Raw genomic sequence first — 20,988 nt, 5'->3', positions numbered from 1 at the left:
TAAAAAGAAGATGTGGTATGATTGCCAATGAGACAACTATCCACAAAAGACCAAAATGACAAAGACATTAACAACTATAGGTCACCCTACGGCCTTCAACAATGAGCAAAGTCCATACCGCATAGTCAGCTATAAAAGGCCCCGATAAGACAATGTAAAACAATTCAAACGAGAAACCTAACGGCCTTATTCATGTAAAGAAATGAACGAAAAACAAATATGTAACACATAAACAAACAACAACCACTGAATTTACAGGCTCCTGACTTGGGACAGGCACATACATAAATAATGTGGCGGGATTAAACATGTAGCTGTATTCAAAATGTTACCAAAATCTGTGATTTACCACTTTGATTGTTTCTCGATCTTAAATGTGTTTTTATAGTATTCTTCAAGATCTGTGAACTTTGTAAACTGAAAATCGAAGAACACAACATTAATATCTTTGATATCTTTTTTATTGATAAAATAAGCAAAGGGTCACCGACTGTATTCGCCAAACCGTTACCTAGTCGGTAGTGGAAAACCCATTACAATCGAAATGTGCGTTTGACTTAATAAAGTTTAACCATGTATTAAAGTGTTTTAAATCTGTTTTTCAAGTCAGTGTTCTGTTGCATTTCGACTCTTTTAATCGTTTTTTTATGCTTCTAGACGATTTATAATTGTTAAAAAATCTGGTCTCCTGTGTAAATGTGTAGTAGGTGGTTTTCTATGCGTTAATGAATAACACCAACAAGAGCTAAAGGTTCTGATGCTTTATTGTACCAGTATGTAAAAACAAGTCTGAAATAGCAATACAACATATATAAATAACAAGCTATTTCATATAACATAAATATAATACTTTTACGAATATCACAGGTTATAATACAGAAATATAGTAAATAATACCTTTAACTGTTATTAACTTAGTAGCAAGTAAAATGTATTGCAAGTAGAGAATGTTCAATGTTTACATTCAATGAAATAGACATCGGGTGTCACGTGTACTTTTACAAATGCTTGACCTTTAACTCTACACTAAATCGGAGAGTGCTTTGAGATTTACGTGTATCTGTGTATTTGTATTCAATACTGGTTTACCTAACAAACGGTATATAATAAATGTTACATCTACATTTATTAATAATGACTTCATTAAAATATATAATACGTATAATTATTAACTACATAATATCATACAACAATCATAAAGTTGCAAATATAATAATCATAAAGACTTATGATGTCAATATTATTGATTCGTTAAAAGCTCCAAATTAACGGGAGGTAAGTCATGTTTACAATACAATATAAACAAAGCTAAACTATAAATAAATATACTCTTACCACTTGTGGAGTGAGTTGTACTACTGATAAGGTTAACGGCACATCATATACACATCACAATCATGTGTTCTACATAATTACATTACATGGAGTCCTGAAACCAAAATACGAACATAAATACTCGGACTCTTAATTATAAAAATATACAATGTAACAAATATTCTTTACTCATTCATATTTGTACTTGATAAAAACTATTTACTACAAAACTATTACTTTATATAAATGGAAACACTTTTCCGTCTTTCACTTAATAAGCCGTCCTTTATAAAATATAGACTATTCCTGACAATAATCAAATAGTAATGTACACAAATTAACAATACAACTCTACCGTGGCAAATAAACCGTAGATTATAAAATCATATACTTCTAGCTTAATAAAATACTATCATGTACATCTCGTGTACTTGTGTTACATACATGCGATATGAGGAGAACGTTACAAAACAAAATAGAAACTTTACTAAAATATCGTTTACGTGAAAAATATAAATAATGTTAATAAAGAAGTAACTTACAGTATTCTATAATAATGTTGTCCAAAATATATATGGTTTACAGGTAAACTATAAGTGGTCAATATAATCAGACCATAAATTCAATGGACTGTCATGGCTATCGTCCCGTGGAAATGTACAGGTACAAAACAAAGGAAATTAAACTTAACCGCGAAATATAAACAGCCAATCAAATAGAATGATTCATTGGCAAGTAAATCCCTAATGAATATTCATAGAAAATAACGTGAATATTACTATACATAAAAATAAGGTTTGCAAGTAATAATTTAAACTGAATATACAATATTCAAAATATGTAATTAAGCTTTATAATAAATATAGTAATTAAATAGATGATTTTTACAATATATAAAATGATCATAAAAATCACTCTACTACATTCTCCCCGCTGTAGGAAAATGACTTCCACGTCATTCCGGTCTGTTTCCCCCTTCACTGAAGGTTGACGTCCTCGGCAAGCCATTAACCAGTTCGCATGATGTCGAGTATGGTTCTTGACAACTCAATCTCTAAGCCTTTAAATCTTCCTTTTCTTGCTTCAGACTCCAACCAGTGAATCCTCATTAACCAATCAGGCTGTTGGATAGTAGTAGCCTGCTTGGATACAACATAGTCCTCCAGGTATTTCGGTGGTTTCCTTTCTCTCTGAGGTCTAGTTGCTATTGGTGGGTCTCGTGGTGGTGTCGGTAATATACGTCTTCTTCTTTGTTGTTGTTCCGGAGCTATTGTGGGTTCGTCTGCCTCTCCTAGTGATAAGTCGGTTGGCGCTCTCTCATTCTGATCAATAGAAGTGTTTTCTTCAATAGTCTGAGCAGTCGCTTCTTCAGGTTCCTCATCACTCACAGGGTTTGGTTCTGCAGCTGTAATAATGTCCACAGGAAGAGCGTCCCCTCCTAAACCAGTTCCCTGCTGATCACTACTCTCAGCTCCATCATGGCCGTCACCAGTGAAACCAAGAGTTCCTTCTTCTTGTAGGTCCACAACTGGTACATCACTGTTAGTGTTGTCCTGTGTATCCTGTTCAAGTATCATATATCCATACTCCTGCTCCGACTCCTCATCTGATACTTCATCAGTGGTCCTGTTCTCACTGTTCCCTTCAGATTTCGTCGGTTCCTCGGGCTGCTTCTTTCTTCTTTGCCTGGGCGCAGGACGTTTCTTTTCTTTATCAATAATATCTTTGGGCAGATCTCCAATAGGTAAGAACAGATTCCTATGTAGAGTCCTCTTTCTTCCTTCTTTATTCTCTTTCTGAACCACGTATACTGGTATTCCACAATTAGGCTGACTAATTATACAGTACGGGTCATCTTCCCACCTATCTGCTAACTTGTGCTTTCCATCAAAAGCTAGAGTCTTGACTAAAACTCTATCTCCCGGTTTCAGCACAGCTCCTTTTACTTTTTGGTCGTAGTGTGTCTTCTGTCGTTTCTGGGCAGCAAAGATGTTTCTTGTTGCTGTGTCATATGCCTTACGAAGTCTTTCTTGCATTTCTTCTGCATACTTAGTTGTAGTAATGGGTTCAGCTTCATCTCCAATTCCAAAAGCGATGTCGATAGGTAGCTTTGGTTGTCTTCCGAACATCAGATAGTAAGGAGAGAATCCAGTTGATGTTTGACGAGTGCAATTGTAAGCATGGACAAGACCAGCAACATGCGACTTCCAATCTTTCTTCTGGACGTTCTCTAGTGTTCCAAGCATACCAAGTAACGTCCTATTGAAACGTTCAGTGATGCCATTGCCCATTGGATGATACGGTGTTGTTCGTGACTTAGTCATACCAGTGATGTTACATAATTCCTTAATGATTTTGGATCCAAAGTTGGCACCTTGATCGGAATGTATTCTTTCTGGCAAACCATAGTGGACGACAAAGTTGTTAAAGAATGCGTCTGCAGTTGTTTTTGCTGTCTGGTTTCTTGTTGGTATTGCCAAGGCATATCGAGTGAAGTGGTCTGTTATAACTAGTATGTTCTCAAATCCACCTGTAGATCTTTCAAGTGAGAGATAGTCCATACATACTAACTCGAGAGGTTGTGTCGTCTCGATGCTAATGAGAGGTGCTCTGTGACTTGCAGGTTGCTTTCGTCGAATACATCTGTCGCAATTCGATATCCAGTTGTCAACATCTCGATTCATTCCAAACCAAACAAACCGATCTCTAACCAATGATACTGTTTTGTCTCTGCCTTGATGTCCCATCTCATCGTGTAATGCTGTAAGTACTTTGGAAATGCAGACTTCAGGTAATACAAGTTGTTTATGTTGTTCCCCATTGTCGTGGATAATACGGTAGAGTATGCCATCAACCATTTTCAATTTGTCGTAGTTGTTCAAAAACCAAGTGTTCCATGGTGAACGTTCTAGTTGTTCTTTTCGTGGCTTGCGATGTTCATCAACCCAGTATATCCAATCTTTAAGGTAAGTATCTTGCTTCTGTTCCATCTTGATGTTGACTAGGTGTTGTGATGGTAAGTATGGATCATCAATGGCTTTAGATGTTGTCATCGATAACGTCTGAACATATGGTTGTGCATGCTGTAACTGACAAATGGCTTTCACAGAATCTGTACTGATGTTGGAGATGTTGGTACGACCAAGTAGTTCTGGAAGTCTGGAAAGTGCATCTGCATCAGCGTTGTTAGCACCAGGTCGATAGACGATGTTAAAGTTGTAAGATGACAAACTAGCTATCCAACGATGACCAGTGGCGTCTAGCTTTGCTGTTGTTAAGACGTAAGTAAGTGGGTTGTTGTCTGTAACCACGGTAAATGTGTTGCCATAAAGGTAATCATGAAATTTCTCTGTTACTGACCATTTCAGAGCAAGGAATTCTAACTTATGGACTGGGTAGTTCCTCTCAGTCTTACTAAGTCCTCTGCTGGCATAGGCTATGGCTCTTTTCTTTCCTTCTTGTGTTTGGTACAGTATTGCTCCAAGACCAAGCATAGATGCGTCTGTATGTAATTCAAAAGGTTCCTTGTAACGTGGATAACCAAGAACAGGTGGCATCGCTAGTTGACTTTTGAGCTTCTGGAAGGCATCTTCTTGTGGCTTGTCCCAAACCCATGATGTTACTGTTGGCTTCTTAAGTTTTCGTTTACTAGACTTCTTTGGTGCAGGCATCAAGTCTGTGAGCGGTCTTGCTATCTTGGAAGCGACGTACCTCTTCTGGCGTTGTGGGTCGAGGCCAGTTGATTACTTTCTCAAGTTTATCTGGATCGGGTGAAATACCATCTTTAGAGACTATGTGGCCGATGTACTTGACTTTGTCTTTGAAGAATGCACATTTCTTGGGCGAAAGTTTCAAGTTGTGTTCTCTTAGTCGTTGTAGTACCATCTGTAACCTTTCAAGATGTTCTTCGTACGTCTCCGAAAAGATGATCAAGTCGTCAAGGTATATAAAGCATATATCTAGGTGAAGATCTCCAAGTATCTGTTCCATGAGACGTTGGTAAGTTGCTGGACTGTTTACGAGGCCAAACGGAAGTCTGTTAAATTCATAGAAACCAAGAGGGCCGACTGTAAATGCTGTTCTAGCCTTGTGTGTCTCTTCTACCTCTACTTGGTGATAACCACTTTTCATGTCCATGACGGTATAGTAGTTGTTTCCTCCTAATGCGTCAAGGATTTCTTCGCTTCTAGGAAGAGCATATGAGTCTTTAATTGTCAGCTGATTCAATTGTCTATAATCTACACACATTCTGAGCTTGTTGTCTTTCTTCCTAACCAATACAACATTCGATGACCAAGGCGAATGTGAACGACGAATGATCCCAGCAGTAAGAAGTTGTTGAAGGTGAGTTCTAACTTCGTCGAATAAGGCAGGTGGAATACGCCGGTGTCGTTGTTTGAATGGTGTTTCATCTATCAGTTCTATCTTATGCTGTACGGCGGTGATGTGGCCTATATCAGTATCTGATGTGCTGAATACGTCTCTGAATTGATGTAGTAATTCTCTGGCTTTATGTAGTTGATCATCACTAAGTGTGTCTGGAAATGTAGATTCATTCCATGCATCTTGTTCATAGGTATCTGGTATATCAATGTCGGCGACTGAAACAGGTTGAAGTTCGCAAAGGATGGCATTTGGTGAAACGGTCACTGTTCTGGTGGTTACATTACTAATATGTACCGGTATGATGCTGTTGTTTCTATACTCATATGAGACTAGCGATGGAGCTATATCTAAGTCAGATGGTATTGCTGCTCTATCAGTTGACTGTAGGAGTCCACAAACTGGATGGTATGGTAGTTCGTGATCCATGTATCCCTGTAGAACTACATCTTTGTTAGGTGGTATACGGATTGTCTTTCCTTCAGCACTCTTGATGATGGCAAGTCTGTTGCATCTCTTTTGCAGTTCTTTATCTCTAAGAAGCAAACATCTAAATGTGATATACCAAGGTGTATGTAGATCTGCTGTTTGTAGAAAGCGTGATCCATATCGTTGCTTTACATCAGTCAAGCTGCTGTCAAAACGTTGGTTCCCAGTAGAAGTGGTACTAGCTGGTTGTAAGAACTGTCTGGAACGACTAACAGTAAGCATGGCTGAGGATCTGCTGATGTAGATGTACCTGGTAACTGTAAATCTGCTGAGATGTAACCAAGGTATGGCATGTTCTGGCCATCTGCACATTCGATGTTAAGTATCTGGTTGAGTGTCTGAATAGGACTGTCAGCAAGGTACTGTCGATGGAATGACTGGCTAACTGTACTGACTGTAGAACCAGTATCTAGTAGTGCTGCTGCTTGAAGTCCATTGATGACTACTGTGACTTCATTAGGGCTACCAAGTAATCCTTCTGTATCACCTGATAACTGTCGTTGTTGGTATATCTTAGCTTCAGTGTTCATCTGCTGAAAGTTACAAGCTTTTCTAGTGTGATCCAATCTAACACAGCAGGCAAAGGCATAGTGGCCTGGTTGTCCACATCTGTAGCATATAACAGGTTCTCTGGATGGTTGAGATACATAAGTCGGAGTAGGAGCAGGTTGGTATTCAGCTTCTATCTGGTCCCAGTATGGACGTTGTCTGTTGCGTCTTCGGTGGCGACGACGTTTTCTGCGTGGTGGATAGTACTGTGGATCAAAAGTGTCGTAGGTATTGTAGTGTTGGTCATACCTGGCGTTGTAACATGGCTCATTCGGTTGGTCATACATGGCTAACGGTGTAGACTAGTTTACCTATAAACATTCAATTCATTTACCCTAATTCAAGTTCAATAATAATGCAAAAATCTAATAAGTGTCAACACCACCACACTAAATGATCAAATGGAAATTTTTTAATCAATACTAAAAAATAATCAACAATGTCTATCTTCAATCTCAAAATCTAGATACTATCTAACTCAGTGAATGTCTAATATATAAAAAAAAAAATATGATAATCAATTTTAATTCATATCAACTTAAGTACCAAGTCACTAAACAAAGTACATTTATAAAACGATATATATACTGTGTATCTAATACCAACTAGCAATGCTACACATAAAACATAATGTGTGTTATAATTGCTAAGTTCAACTGAGCATTGACCTATACCATGTGGGTTATAGTTCAATGTAAGTACAATACACTACAACTGTATACCGAAAAATAAATTTAAAATATAAAAGTGTATGCTATATACTATGTAGCTATGCTACTGTAATCTACAAAGTATGTTTATCACTATCAGTAATACATGTACACCATAAAGGAATGCCTAAATAGTATAAGTGTACATGTCCTCTGACAGACTAAGTCCGTATCCAAGTAAGCCTCGGGAAAAAAAATTAAAAACATTTTTTTTTAATGTGTATAAATGTTTAAGTATGAAAAGGTCAAAATGTAGGACGTCAAAAAAAAATTTAAAGTCCAAAAAGTGGATGCAAAATTTCAAAATTAAATTCTAAGTGTGTAAATGTTTCAAGTGTATGCTAAGTTTCAATGTATCAAAGTGGTATACAGTATATAATGTAAATAAATAAGTCCTACCTTAAACTAGAAAACTATTCCAATAATTACACTGTTCCACAAAAGTATAATTAAATCACAATATTTCACAATGTAGAATAATAAAAGTTCAGTTTTTCAAAAGTGAAAAACAAAAAGTCAAGTTACTAAAAGTAACATCCGGTACTATAATGTCATCCAGTAAACTGTAAACAAACGCACGTGGACGATGATCACATGGGTCGGAATGTTAGTAAACATAAGCACGTGGTAAAGTTCATCACATGGGTCGGAATGTTAGTAAACATAAGCACGTGGTAAAGTTCATCACATGGTACCATAACGGAAGTAAACAAACACACATGGTCACTGCATACATGGACTCGAGACATCTAATGGTGGTCACTGACATCACATCTGGATCTCCACAAAAACTGGTATGTGCCATCAACCCAACGAAACGTGGGCGCCATTTGTAGTAGGTGGTTTTCTATGCGTTAATGAATAACACCAACAAGAGCTAAAGGTTCTGATGCTTTATTGTACCAGTATGTAAAAACAAGTCTGAAATAGCAATACAACATATATAAATAACAAGCTATTTCATATAACATAAATATAATACTTTTACGAATATCACAGGTTATAATACAGAAATATAGTAAATAATACCTTTAACTGTTATTAACTTAGTAGCAAGTAAAATGTATTGCAAGTAGAGAATGTTCAATGTTTACATTCAATGAAATAGACATCGGGTGTCACGTGTACTTTTACAAATGCTTGACCTTTAACTCTACACTAAATCGGAGAGTGCTTTGAGATTTACGTGTATCTGTGTATTTGTATTCAATACTGGTTTACCTAACAAACGGTATATAATAAATGTTACATCTACATTTATTAATAATGACTTCATTAAAATATATAATACGTATAATTATTAACTACATAATATCATACAACAATCATAAAGTTGCAAATATAATAATCATAAAGACTTATGATGTCAATATTATTGATTCGTTAAAAGCTCCAAATTAACGGGAGGTAAGTCATGTTTACAATACAATATAAACAAAGCTAAACTATAAATAAATATACTCTTACCACTTGTGGAGTGAGTTGTACTACTGATAAGGTTAACGGCACATCATATACACATCACAATCATGTGTTCTACATAATTACATTACATGGAGTCCTGAAACCAAAATACGAACATAAATACTCGGACTCTTAATTATAAAAATATACAATGTAACAAATATTCTTTACTCATTCATATTTGTACTTGATAAAAACTATTTACTACAAAACTATTACTTTATATAAATGGAAACACTTTTCCGTCTTTCACTTAATAAGCCGTCCTTTATAAAATATAGACTATTCCTGACAATAATCAAATAGTAATGTACACAAATTAACAATACAACTCTACCGTGGCAAATAAACCGTAGATTATAAAATCATATACTTCTAGCTTAATAAAATACTATCATGTACATCTCGTGTACTTGTGTTACATACATGCGATATGAGGAGAACGTTACAAAACAAAATAGAAACTTTTCTAAAATATCGTTTACGTGAAAAATATAAATAATGTTAATAAAGAAGTAACTTACAGTATTCTATAATAATGTTGTCCAAAATATATATGGTTTACAGGTAAACTATAAGTGGTCAATATAATCAGACCATAAATTCAATGGACTGTCATGGCTATCGTCCCGTGGAAATGTACAGGTACAAAACAAAGGAAATTAAACTTAACCGCGAAATATAAACAGCCAATCAAATAGAATGATTCATTGGCAAGTAAATCCCTAATGAATATTCATAGAAAATAACGTGAATATTACTATACATAAAAATAAGGTTTGCAAGTAATAATTTAAACTGAATATACAATATTCAAAATATGTAATTAAGCTTTATAATAAATATAGTAATTAAATAGATGATTTTTACAATATATAAAATGATCATAAAAATCACTCTACTACAAATGTACAATGACATTTTTGCCATAAACTCGTGTTGTACTAATTGAATTGTATCATGTGGTGTTTTTTTTTTTTTTTAGCTAAAAGAGAAGTTAATAATAGAAATGGAAAGTCCCTTATCAAGGGGCAAAATCAAAAGCTCAAACACATCAAACGAATGGAGAACGGCTGTGATATTCTTGCCTTGGTACAGACAATTCCATATCCTTCATATGTCGTAAATGGTTGATAAAACCGGTTGTTATAGCTAGCTGAACATCTCACTTGTTTGAAAGTCTCATATCATTCTTTTATATTTTGACAACAATGTTTTAGCAAACCAAAAAGGCATAATAGTTACAAATAACAATTTTGGGAACAACAGTCAACATGATGTATTAATCTCAATTACAATAAGAACAAACAAATATGTCAACAAATTAAAAAAAACATGACAAAATTATACTATATGTACAATGTACATAAGCAGAAATGAAAGACAAGATTACAGAAAGACATAGAACAGTAACATAATATGATAATGGCGAGATATATGAATACCGATCCACACTTGAAGAAAATTATATGTACAAAAGATGTGTTTGTTATAATGTTATACAAGTTTGAATTTCTATTTGTATCCATCTGATGAGTCAAGCCTTTTTCAACTAAATTGTATAGTTCGTCCTTATGTTGTACTGTTACACCACTATTCCAGGTTAGGGGGAGTGTGGGGATCGCATCAACATGTTTAACCCCGCCATATTTTTTTTATGTATGTGCCTGTCCCAAGTCAGGAGCCTGTAATTCAGTGGTTGTCAATTGTTGATGTGTTAAATATTTGTTTTTTGTTTGTGTTTTGTACATAGATTTTGCCGTTAGTCTTCTCGTTTGAATTGTTTTACATAATTATGTCATTTTGGGGCCTTTTATAGCTGACTATGTGGTACGTGCTTTGCTCATTGTTGAAGGCAGAACGGTGATCTAAAATTGTTATTTCTGTGTCATTTGGTCTCTTGTGGAGACTTTTCTCATTGGCAATCATACCACATCTTCATGTTTATAAACAGTAATGCATGAAATTTTGGAAGCAAAAAAAAAAAAAGATTAACTACAGTTTCATTCGGTAGTGTATTGGTTCTATCAAACACACATCAGGGATATATTTTTACAAAATTCAGTATTTCATGACAAACTCGTGTAGACAAGTTTTGGAGAAGAAAGGCAAAATAGGAGATAGGAGATATCGAATATATCTTTGATCATCCTGTATCCCGACATTTTACAACGACAACAAGCTTCTCATAGTTATCAAAGGTACCAGGATTATAATTAAGTACGCCAGACGCGCGTTTCGTCTACATAGGACTCATCAGTGACGCTCAAATCAAAATATTTATAAAGCCAAACAAGTACAAAGTTGAAGAGCATTGAGGATCCAAAATTCCAAAACGTTGTGCCAAATACGGCTAAGGTAATCTATGCCTGGGATAAGAAAATCCTTAGTTTTTCGAAAATTCAACGTTTTGTAAACAGGAAATTTATAAAAATGACCACATTATTGATATTCATGTCACACTACTGGGCTGGTGATACCCTCGGGGACGAAACGTCCACCAGCAGTGGCATCGACCCAGTGGTGTAAATAGTTATCAAAGGTACCAGGATTATAATTTAGTACGCCAGACGCGCGTTTCGTCTACATAAGACTCGTCAGTGACGTTGAAATCAAAATATTTATAAAGCCAAACAAGTACAAAGTTGAAGAGCATTGAGGATCCAAAATTCCAAAAAGTTGTGCCAAATACGGCTAAGGTAATCTATGCCTGGGATAAGAAAGTCCTTAGTTTTTCGAAAATTCAAAGTTTTGTAAACAGGAAATTTATAAAAATGACCACATTATTGATATTCATGTCAACACAGAAGTGTTGACATGAATCTCATGTCATGTCCACATTGTATAGATACTTACGTACCGTCAGTGGCCAATTGACAGTTTTTTCAAGTCGTTTGATGCATTTGCGCTTTTGATTTCACCAATTGATAAGGGGCTTTCTGTTTTGAATTTAACTTGGAGTTAGGTAATTTTGTTGTTTTACTTTATTCCTACCGGACATTTACAGTTACTAAATTAAAGCAGTCTATTTGCAATTTGATTAAAATACAGATCACGTGACCAAACTTTACTTACAAAGCTCACACTCCAGATCTGTATTCTATCAGGCTGGTTTATTTACTTCTTAAAAAAATTATCATATAGAATTTCCAACTGACTTGATATGAACTTGAAAATTATCATTTCAGAGTAATGGCAAGCAACTGGAAACTTTGTGGAGTTTGTGAACTACGCAATATCAGTAATCAGTCAGCCATATGGTGTTCAGATTGTGAGGAGGGTCTCTGTGATGATTGTAAGGACCATCACAGTTTATCGAAAGGAACACGTAATCATGAGACCGTGACGATAGCTAATTACAAAACATTACCAAGCAATGTTATTCAAATCGCACAGTCATGTAAGATACATGATCAGAAGTATCAAATATTCTGTAAGAAGCATGATTGTCCGTGCTGTAAACGGTGTGTGGTCGAGGATCACAATAAATGTGAAGATTTAAAAGACATAGATGATGTCGTAAGTGGTATTAAGTCGTCGAATGCATTTCAAGATATCGAAAAGACTCTGAACGAGATCAAAGAGCATATCCAAATGATACGAAAAGACCGTAAAGAAAATTTAGCGTCTTTGAAAGAGCAAAAGAAGCACATTGGAATGGAGATCCAAAAAGCTAAAACAATGATTAATAATCACCTAGACAAACTGCAGCAGGCACTACTGAGAGATCTTAATGCAGCAGAGGAGACAGAGAGTATGAAAATTCGTCAGTTACTGAGTGAAGTGGAGATGAAGGAAAAAGAGATTGAAGAATTCCATACTGGGTTAGCTAATATCAAGCAGTATGCTTCCGATTTGCAAACATTCCTGGCAGCAAAACAAATGGAATGCGATTTTTCAGAGCAAGAGCATTTCGTTCAGTCGATAATTAAAACCGGAAAATTGAATCATACTCAAATATCTTTGAAAATGGAAACGATTTTACAGAATTTTGCGATGGATATCAAATCCTTTGGGAAAATAATCCTTGTCAATGAGCCGGACAAACTGATGATAAGACAGAAGGATCAACAGGCTCAACAGATGATTGCCGCCCCAGTAATAAAGTCAATTGACAACCTGACACTGATGTTACGACAGACCGTCAACACTGATGCCATTGACGCCAGAGGATGTACAATCCTACCTGATGGACGGATGATGCTTACTTGTTACAATCGACATAAGGTCATCGCAATTAACAACGATGGAACAAAGTATTTTGAGATGAAACTTGATAGGTGCATTGATATCGTCTATATAGGTAACAACATAATATGTGTTACTTCTGGTTGTAAATCTTCTTGTATCACCTTAATTGATGTTGAGAAGAGGAAAGTAATAAAAAAGCTTCATGTTGCAGAATACAATGAAGGCACGGTGATTTCAATCGACGGAACATTAATATATTGTGCAGGAGAGAATGGATTGAAGACAATCGATTTAGATAACGGAACAGAAGGTTCTATAAAATCTGGACCTCTTGGCATACAGAAATATTCATGTGTAACAAGTTGTGATAAAAATATTATATATACAAAGCCTGAAGACGACACAGTGACATGCATTGATTTCGAAGGTAAGAAACAATGGGAATTCGAAAAGGAAAACGTTTTAAAGTATCCACACAGTATCTCCGTAGACAACGATGGAAATGTATACGTAGTGGGAATCAATTCTAACTCTGTAGTGGTAATATCACATGAAGGAAAACGTCATAGACAAATTTTATCTTCCACGGACGGTTTAAGCAAACCACAGGCATTGCATTATGACCAGTCAAAAAACACACTACTAGTGGCAAACAAACAGGGTCGCGCGTTTTTGTTTGATGTAAAATAGCGAAAGAAGTAAATTAGATATGAATAAAATGAGTACGGCCATTATCATTGCAGTTTTCACTATTACTCTTGTCATATATATTTGTTTTTAGTATTTATTTGTCTGTATGATAGCTCAAGATGTTCAAACGCCTCACTTTACACGCACATGTCTGTGAGTTACAATAATACACACACTAACGAACCAAAAAAATACCGTTTAAAAATAATGATGTGGAAACACATAAAAAAACTCGTACTTTGATTGATCAATATATTACATAAGTAATAATTTTCGTCCATTATCAGTGTTGATTCTGACATAAAATGTTTTAATTTCACATTGTATTATAAACATGCAAAAAGGGGGTTCATTTGTATTCGTGGGATACCAATTGTCGTGGATTTCCTGGTAAAAGGTAAACAAAGAAAGTACGTTTCAACCAAATATAAGTTTGTGTAAATGTTTTTATAAAAGCTACAGCCTGAGGTGTGTATGCAGAATTAGGCAAAACCACGAAAATAATACCTTTTATCTCAATTCTTTGACTGTGTTTTTGCTTAACCAGGTGCTCCGCAGGGCGAAGCTTTATACGACCGCAGAGGTGGAACCCTGAACAGTTGGGGCAAGTATGGACACAACATTTAAGCTTGATACAGCTCTGCATTTGGATTGTGATCAAATTTTTGACATAATTTGAGTTTTTGATACAAAACAAATGTCAAGATCTTACAAATCTATTGCGCAATATTGTGCAATTGAAGATTTCTTCTTCAAATTTGGAAAAAAACAATTGAAATCTACTACCATCCCACTTGTTTGCAATTAGTCCAAAACCTTACATAATTTACAAGTAGTGTAAGGGAGGTAAATCCAAATATACCCAACATTATACGTTGAAGGTTTTTGAGATTCATCCCTTACACTGCTTTTAAATTGTCTTAATTGTCCATTGACCAAAACCCTATTTTCCCCTTTTTTTTGCCCAAAACTCCAAAACATTGTGAGTCATAACCCCCAAAGTCAATACTAACCCTCCCTTCGTAGTATGGAAAGTTGTGGTATAATTTCAGAGAGATTAATACACTTCAACACAAGTTTTTGTTTGAAAACTACAAAAATGCTTATTTTTGGGCCCCCTTTTTTTACCCCTAATTACTAAACCTTTGGGACCATAACCGGTACCCCCAAAATCAATCTTTTACCTGTGGTATTAAACATTGTGGGACAATTTTAGAGCAACTGAATTACTATTACACAAGTTGATATCCTGAAAGTAGAAAAATACTTATTTTTGGGCCCATTTGGGCCCCTAATTCCAAAACGGTTTGGACCATTATCCCCAAAATCAATCCCAAATTTCCTTTTGAGGTATTGAACCTTTTTTAAATTTCATAGAGACCTATTCACTTAAATAGACAACATCATACCATTATTTAATTATACGAACGCAAATTTTTTTTTTATCTTTACGCCAGACGCGCGTTTCGTCTTCAAAAGACTCATCAGTGACGCTTGAATCAAAAAATGTTAAAAAAAAAAGCCAAATAAAGTACGAAGTTGAAGAGCATTGAGGACAAAAAATTCCTAAAAGTTTTGCCAAATACAGCTAGTGTAATCTATTTCTGAGGTAGAAAACCCTTAGTATTTCAAAAATTCAAAGTTTGTAAACAGTTAATTTATAATTATGAACATATATATCAATGGTAACTCAAGCCAACACAGAGTTGCTGACTACTGGGCTGGTGATACCCGCGGGGAATTAAAACTCCACCATCAGTGCCATCGACCCAGTGGTTGTAAATTAACTCATCACATATACCACATTTTTAAAATCATAAGAAACTCGACGGGTGCCACACTTGGAGCAGAATCTGCTTACCTTTCAAGAGCACCTGAAATCACCCCAAGTTTTTGGTTGGGTTTGTGTTGCTCAGTCTTTAGTTTTCCTTGTAGTGTTTTGTACACTATTGTATGTCTATTGGTCTTTTCTTGTTTCAATCATGGCGTTTTCTTGTTTTTTTTCAACGAATTAGTTCGAATATTCCGCTTGTATTTTTCTATTTATAAAAAATAATTATTTGGGATTTTGTCTGCAGGACCAACAACAATTCGTAATTAAGGTAGGACCGTTGCTTATAGATTTAGCATTAGTGTTTATAAAACCTATATGATTCCGGATTAGTAGTAGTATCATCAATTCCAATGCCTTTATTCGGAAATAGTATACAAGTCCTGTTTTTATATCTGGTATATAACTCAAATATATTCATCAGTATTTAAGTATTTAGTATGTTCCAAGTTAATGGCTTACGGTATTTTAGATTTTTGACATTTTTCATAAAAGGTCCCAGTCAAGCCCAATATTAAATACATATTTAACTCAATAACACAACAAAAGTCATATAAAACATCAACAATCTTCTGATAGATAAGTTATACGGTCATGACATTTAAATTTAAAAAAAGATTTGATAGATACCTGCTCCTTAGGAAGAAGGGACTAGTTACTGCCAAACCAATAGTATTTCGAATATGAAGATTAATTATAAGACTGATATATTAGAAAAGGTCTAGTTATCTGTTTTGGGTTTGCAGATTTGCCTTTCCTCATATCTCATTTAACTCGAATCAGTATTCACGTCCGTATGTATTTTACAACCAGATGCTCCGAAGGGCGCAGCTTTACTCTGAAAGGTTGGGACAAGTATGGACACAACATTCAAGCTGGATACAGCTCTAAATTTGGATTGTGATTAAATAGTTGACACAGCATAGGTTTCTGACACAGAATGAATGTGGTCTTATGAACTTATTTTTTTTCCTTTTGAGCAATCTACTATGCTGTTGAATATTAATCCTCTCAAAAAAAATATTTGAAGATTTTTTTTTTTTGATTTCTGAAATCTGAAATGATTTTTTTTTATCTCAATTCAATTACTCATGGAGTTTGCAAAAATAACTACTCATTTAAATACATCATAAAATATTAAAATATAAAATGTCATACAGTCATGGTTATTAAAATTACTGGTAACTTCTAAAAAAATAAATGAGGAATGTGTCCAAAGGGACACAGAGGATGTCCCCGCTAGCATATAACGTTATACAGGGACATAACTTTAGAACTGTAAAAGTGAAGCTGACAAAAATTGAACATAAACTGAGTTGAGGGGTAGTAAGCATTATATACACATTTCATTAAATTTAGTTAAGACAAACTTAATCAGTTAAGAGAACAGAAACTAAAATATTCTTCAATTTTTCCACTTGTAAAGGGGCATAGCCCTAGAATCGTAATCAAAGTGCATGTAATCACTGAATGGTAAAGATTGCTTTAATTTAGCAGTTGGTAGTAAAGTGAATATTGCATTGTATATTGTATATAGCATTGACTTAGTTTGATTCAACTACTATTCTGGACAAAGAAAGATAACTCCAATTTTCAAAAAAGATTTCAGAAAGTATCGGTTTTAGATGATTCAATAATTATTCTGGACAAAGAAAGATAACTCCAATTTATTCTCTTGAAACTACAAAAATTCTTGTTTTTTTTGTCCCTTTTTTGCCTTTTATTCCTAGACTGTTTGCCCCACAACGCTTAAAATGTATCCCAACCTTCTACTTATGGTATTAAACATTGTGGTACAATTTCAAACAATTGAAATACTTAAACACCACTTATTGACCTGACACTAGATAAATGCTCGTTTTGGGCCCTTTTGACCCTTAATTCCTAAACCTTAGGGACCATAACCCCTAAAATCAATCCCAAGCTTCCTTTTGTGGTTATAAACATTGTGTTAAATTTGATTGATTTCTGTTTACTTATACCAAAGTTATTATCTGGAAACCATCCGTCTTAGGACGACGACAACACTGACGATGACGTGATACAAATATACGACAGCAAAATTTTTTGGTCCTATAAAAATGAACAAGCTTATTGATTTCTAAAATATACACTGTAATATTTAAACAATGCAAATTATTCAAGACTACAGGGATATACCCTAATCATTTGGTTTTAATTACCTTGGCGAGATTTTGATGTAACTGCATTCAGAATATCAACAGTCAGTGGCAAGTATTTCTCACCAAATATACTTCATCAGAAATCAGTCAATGTAAAAGTTTCAGTCACTGAATATACAATGAGGATAATGCCTCATAATCTTTGAGCATAATCTGCTTGAAATTTAAATGATCAAATACTAATATTGCATCATATCAAATACTAATGATCGAGGTGAATACTTCCTAATTAATGAAAACATTTATCAAAAGTTACTTTATCGAACATCTTTTATTAAAAATTATCTTTTTGAAACTGAATTGTGAGAATGTCAGTGAATAAACTCATCATAGATACCAGGACTAAATTTTGTACATACGCCAGACACGCGTTTTGTCTACAAAAGACTCATTAGTGACACTCGAATCCAAAATAGTTAAAAAGGCCAAATAAAGTACGAAGTTGAAGAACATTGAGGACATAAATTCCTAAAAGTTTTGCCAAATACAGCTAAGGTAATCTATGCCTGAGGTAGAAAAGCTTTAGTATTTCAAAAAAAAATCTAAATTTTGTAAACAGTTAATTTATAAATATAACCATATCAATGATAATTCCTGTCAGCACAAAAAGTGCTGACTACTGGGATTGCGATACCCAGTGGTTGTAAATATACTCATCATAGATACCAGGACTAAATTTTGTAAATAAGCCAGATGCATGTTTTGTTTACAATAGTGAAACAGCATAGGGTGAATGCCAAAAGCAGCACATTAAGGTAGCACAATACAAAGATTTTTCATCCCCAATCAGACATCTTTAAACTGATGTAATTCCACTCATCTTTCTTTAAATTTTATAAATGAGGTACCCAAAGAAAGAAGAAGGATTAATCTATCAAATTGTGATAATTTCATTATGACATAATTATTACATCATTAATTATTATGTAATAAGTTGCCATATTGTGATGTCTATACTTGAATGAATTTAGCTTCTTTGTTATTCATAGCATCTAAAAATATTTTATAGATTCTTGCACAACACAGTTTGACCTCCAAAACTATGTCTCAGATTTTTCCTATTGTATTTCATTCTCTCATAAATCTTCAATGAAGTTTGCAACTTCAATTCATAAGAGACCACTAAATTCAATTGGGTATAAAATTTGTTCTATTAATGTTTTTGGAAATCTGAGACACAGTTTTGGAGGTCAAGCTGTGTTGTACAAGAATATATAAAATATTTTGGGATGCTATGAAGAACAAAGAAGCTAAATTCATTCAAGTGTGGACATCACAGTATATCAACTAATTACATAATAATTAATTATGTTATAATTATGTAATAATGAAATGATCACAATTTCAAAAATTAATCTTTCTTCTTTCTTTTGATACCTCATTTATAAAATATAAAGAAGGATGAAATGAATTACATCAGTTTAAAGTTGTCTGATTGGGAGTGACAAAATCTTTGTATTGTGCTTCCTTAAGGTCTCACATGCAACACATTCAATCAACTTTTGTAGAGCTTATAAGCTGTATTTGATACATTGCTTTTTATATATTTTAAATAGGTGCAAGTACATATGAACAATTTAGAGTGTATCCACTCAACTACCTTACTTGATACCTCTTTATGAAAATAAACTTTAATTGAAAAAAACATCCAGAAATATTCGAACTTTGTCATAATAAATAAACATCTTTATTTGTAAACATTATGCAGTAGTTCTAAGGCAATACATTTCAAGATTTCTATTTGTTATCATATTTGAAAAGTTTATATACGGACATATAATTTTACTAAAATATTATTTTAGTATGCTTTATGCTTTTGCATTAATGTAGCATATCATACTATTGGCATAGCCATTGTTGTTTGTCTAACTGTACTTAGGCATAGACACACATATTACAGCATATAATTCTATCATGTTTTCATAATACTTAAACTTTTTGGATTTCTCGACAACGAATTGCACATACATCTTACATTTTCTAAAAATATAATTAGATTACATTTGCATTATTCTTGTTTTCTATACAATATTAAAACATTAATGTACAAGATTTAATTTTAAAATATGGAGGCTGAAAACCAAACCTAGCCATGATGTGGAAAAAGTTACCAGGATAACAAGGGAGACAACGAGAATACAGTATTATATACATGTTCCACCATTGGAGCAGAGAAGAATATAAAGTACTAAGTGTTTGCCCCATTGCCAACAATGCTATTTCTGGCAATTATTTCCTTAAATGGTGTTTTAAATAAACTGTTTATGGAAAAAACCTACTGTTGTAATATATGAGCGTGATATCATTTTGTGATTTTACCTCATTTAAATATATATGATCACATGGCCATTTTTTTTTTACCGAAACCTTCCAATTTCATAGAAAATGTCCCATAATTTTGATAAAAATTAAAAAAAATCTTTGGCCCTTAATGGTATACTTTTGAGGACAAATTTGTGCTATCATTAAACTTTATTCATGATGCTTTCCAGGAGAAATATATATAACTGATATAACAACCAATCACAGATAGACCGCTATTTTTATCTCTATGTCATGTCCCCTTCACAAATGACTGCACCCATGTAGCATTTTGATATTTTTTTACAATTAGCAGACCATAAATAGTAAAAAAATATCATAAGGACCTAAGGGCTACGGTTCTGCAGCTAGCGCCCAGGTTACTTTACTTATAACATTATAACCAGAACAACCATTCTTCCACCATAAATTATATTTGATCATTGTTCCATTTCTGATTAGTGTTTTGTTGACTGATGTGCAGATGTGTTTTCTATCGTGATGCCATTATGATGTTTGCTTACATCAACAGTACCATGCTATATTTTCTCATTTTATAAAAATAACAATGACTGAATTAAAAATATTTGAATTTGAATAAAAACATTTGTTGTACTTTCATAAGCAATATGTGTATGCACGCTATATGAACCTGTAAGCAAAAGTCTTATCTATAAAATAATTCAATATACTATGGATTTCATATATATTTTTGCATGTATGCAAATAAAGTAAGCATTATCATTTACAGTAAATGTTTAACAATTTCAATATTGATATGCATTAATCATCTATTAACAACTATACATGTATAAGTAGATCTTACATAAATAAACCCCTTCACAGACTAGAAAAAAAAAAAAACACTAATATTAAAATCACT

At 34.0% G+C, this 20,988-nt stretch overlaps 1 protein-coding gene and 1 long non-coding RNA gene across 2 annotated transcripts in view; both read left to right on the top strand.

Annotated features, from left to right (window-relative positions):
• The window catches only part of LOC139481629 (uncharacterized), a 117,704-nt gene that overhangs the window by 69,768 nt on the left and 26,948 nt on the right, over positions 1 to 20,988 (top strand). The gene's annotated exons all lie outside the window — the stretch shown is intronic.
• Positions 12,102 to 13,823, top strand: LOC139482893 (uncharacterized). The gene has a single exon (XM_071266922.1). It carries the CDS (start codon positions 12,102 to 12,104, stop codon positions 13,788 to 13,790), a length of 1,689 nt encoding a protein of 562 aa, XP_071123023.1. The 3' UTR covers positions 13,791 to 13,823.

Source organism: Mytilus edulis, chromosome 7 (assembly GCF_963676685.1).
Source record: "Mytilus edulis chromosome 7, xbMytEdul2.2, whole genome shotgun sequence".
In the NCBI taxonomy this organism is placed as follows: Eukaryota; Metazoa; Mollusca; class Bivalvia; order Mytilida; family Mytilidae; genus Mytilus; species Mytilus edulis.
This window is presented reverse-complemented; position numbering and strand designations above follow the sequence as displayed.

What these genes read in the sequence shown, in the direction of transcription:
- LOC139482893 (XM_071266922.1), top strand. Translation starts at nt 12,102, where the DNA reads ATGGCAAGCAACTGGAAACTTTGTGGAGTTTGTGAACTACGCAATATC.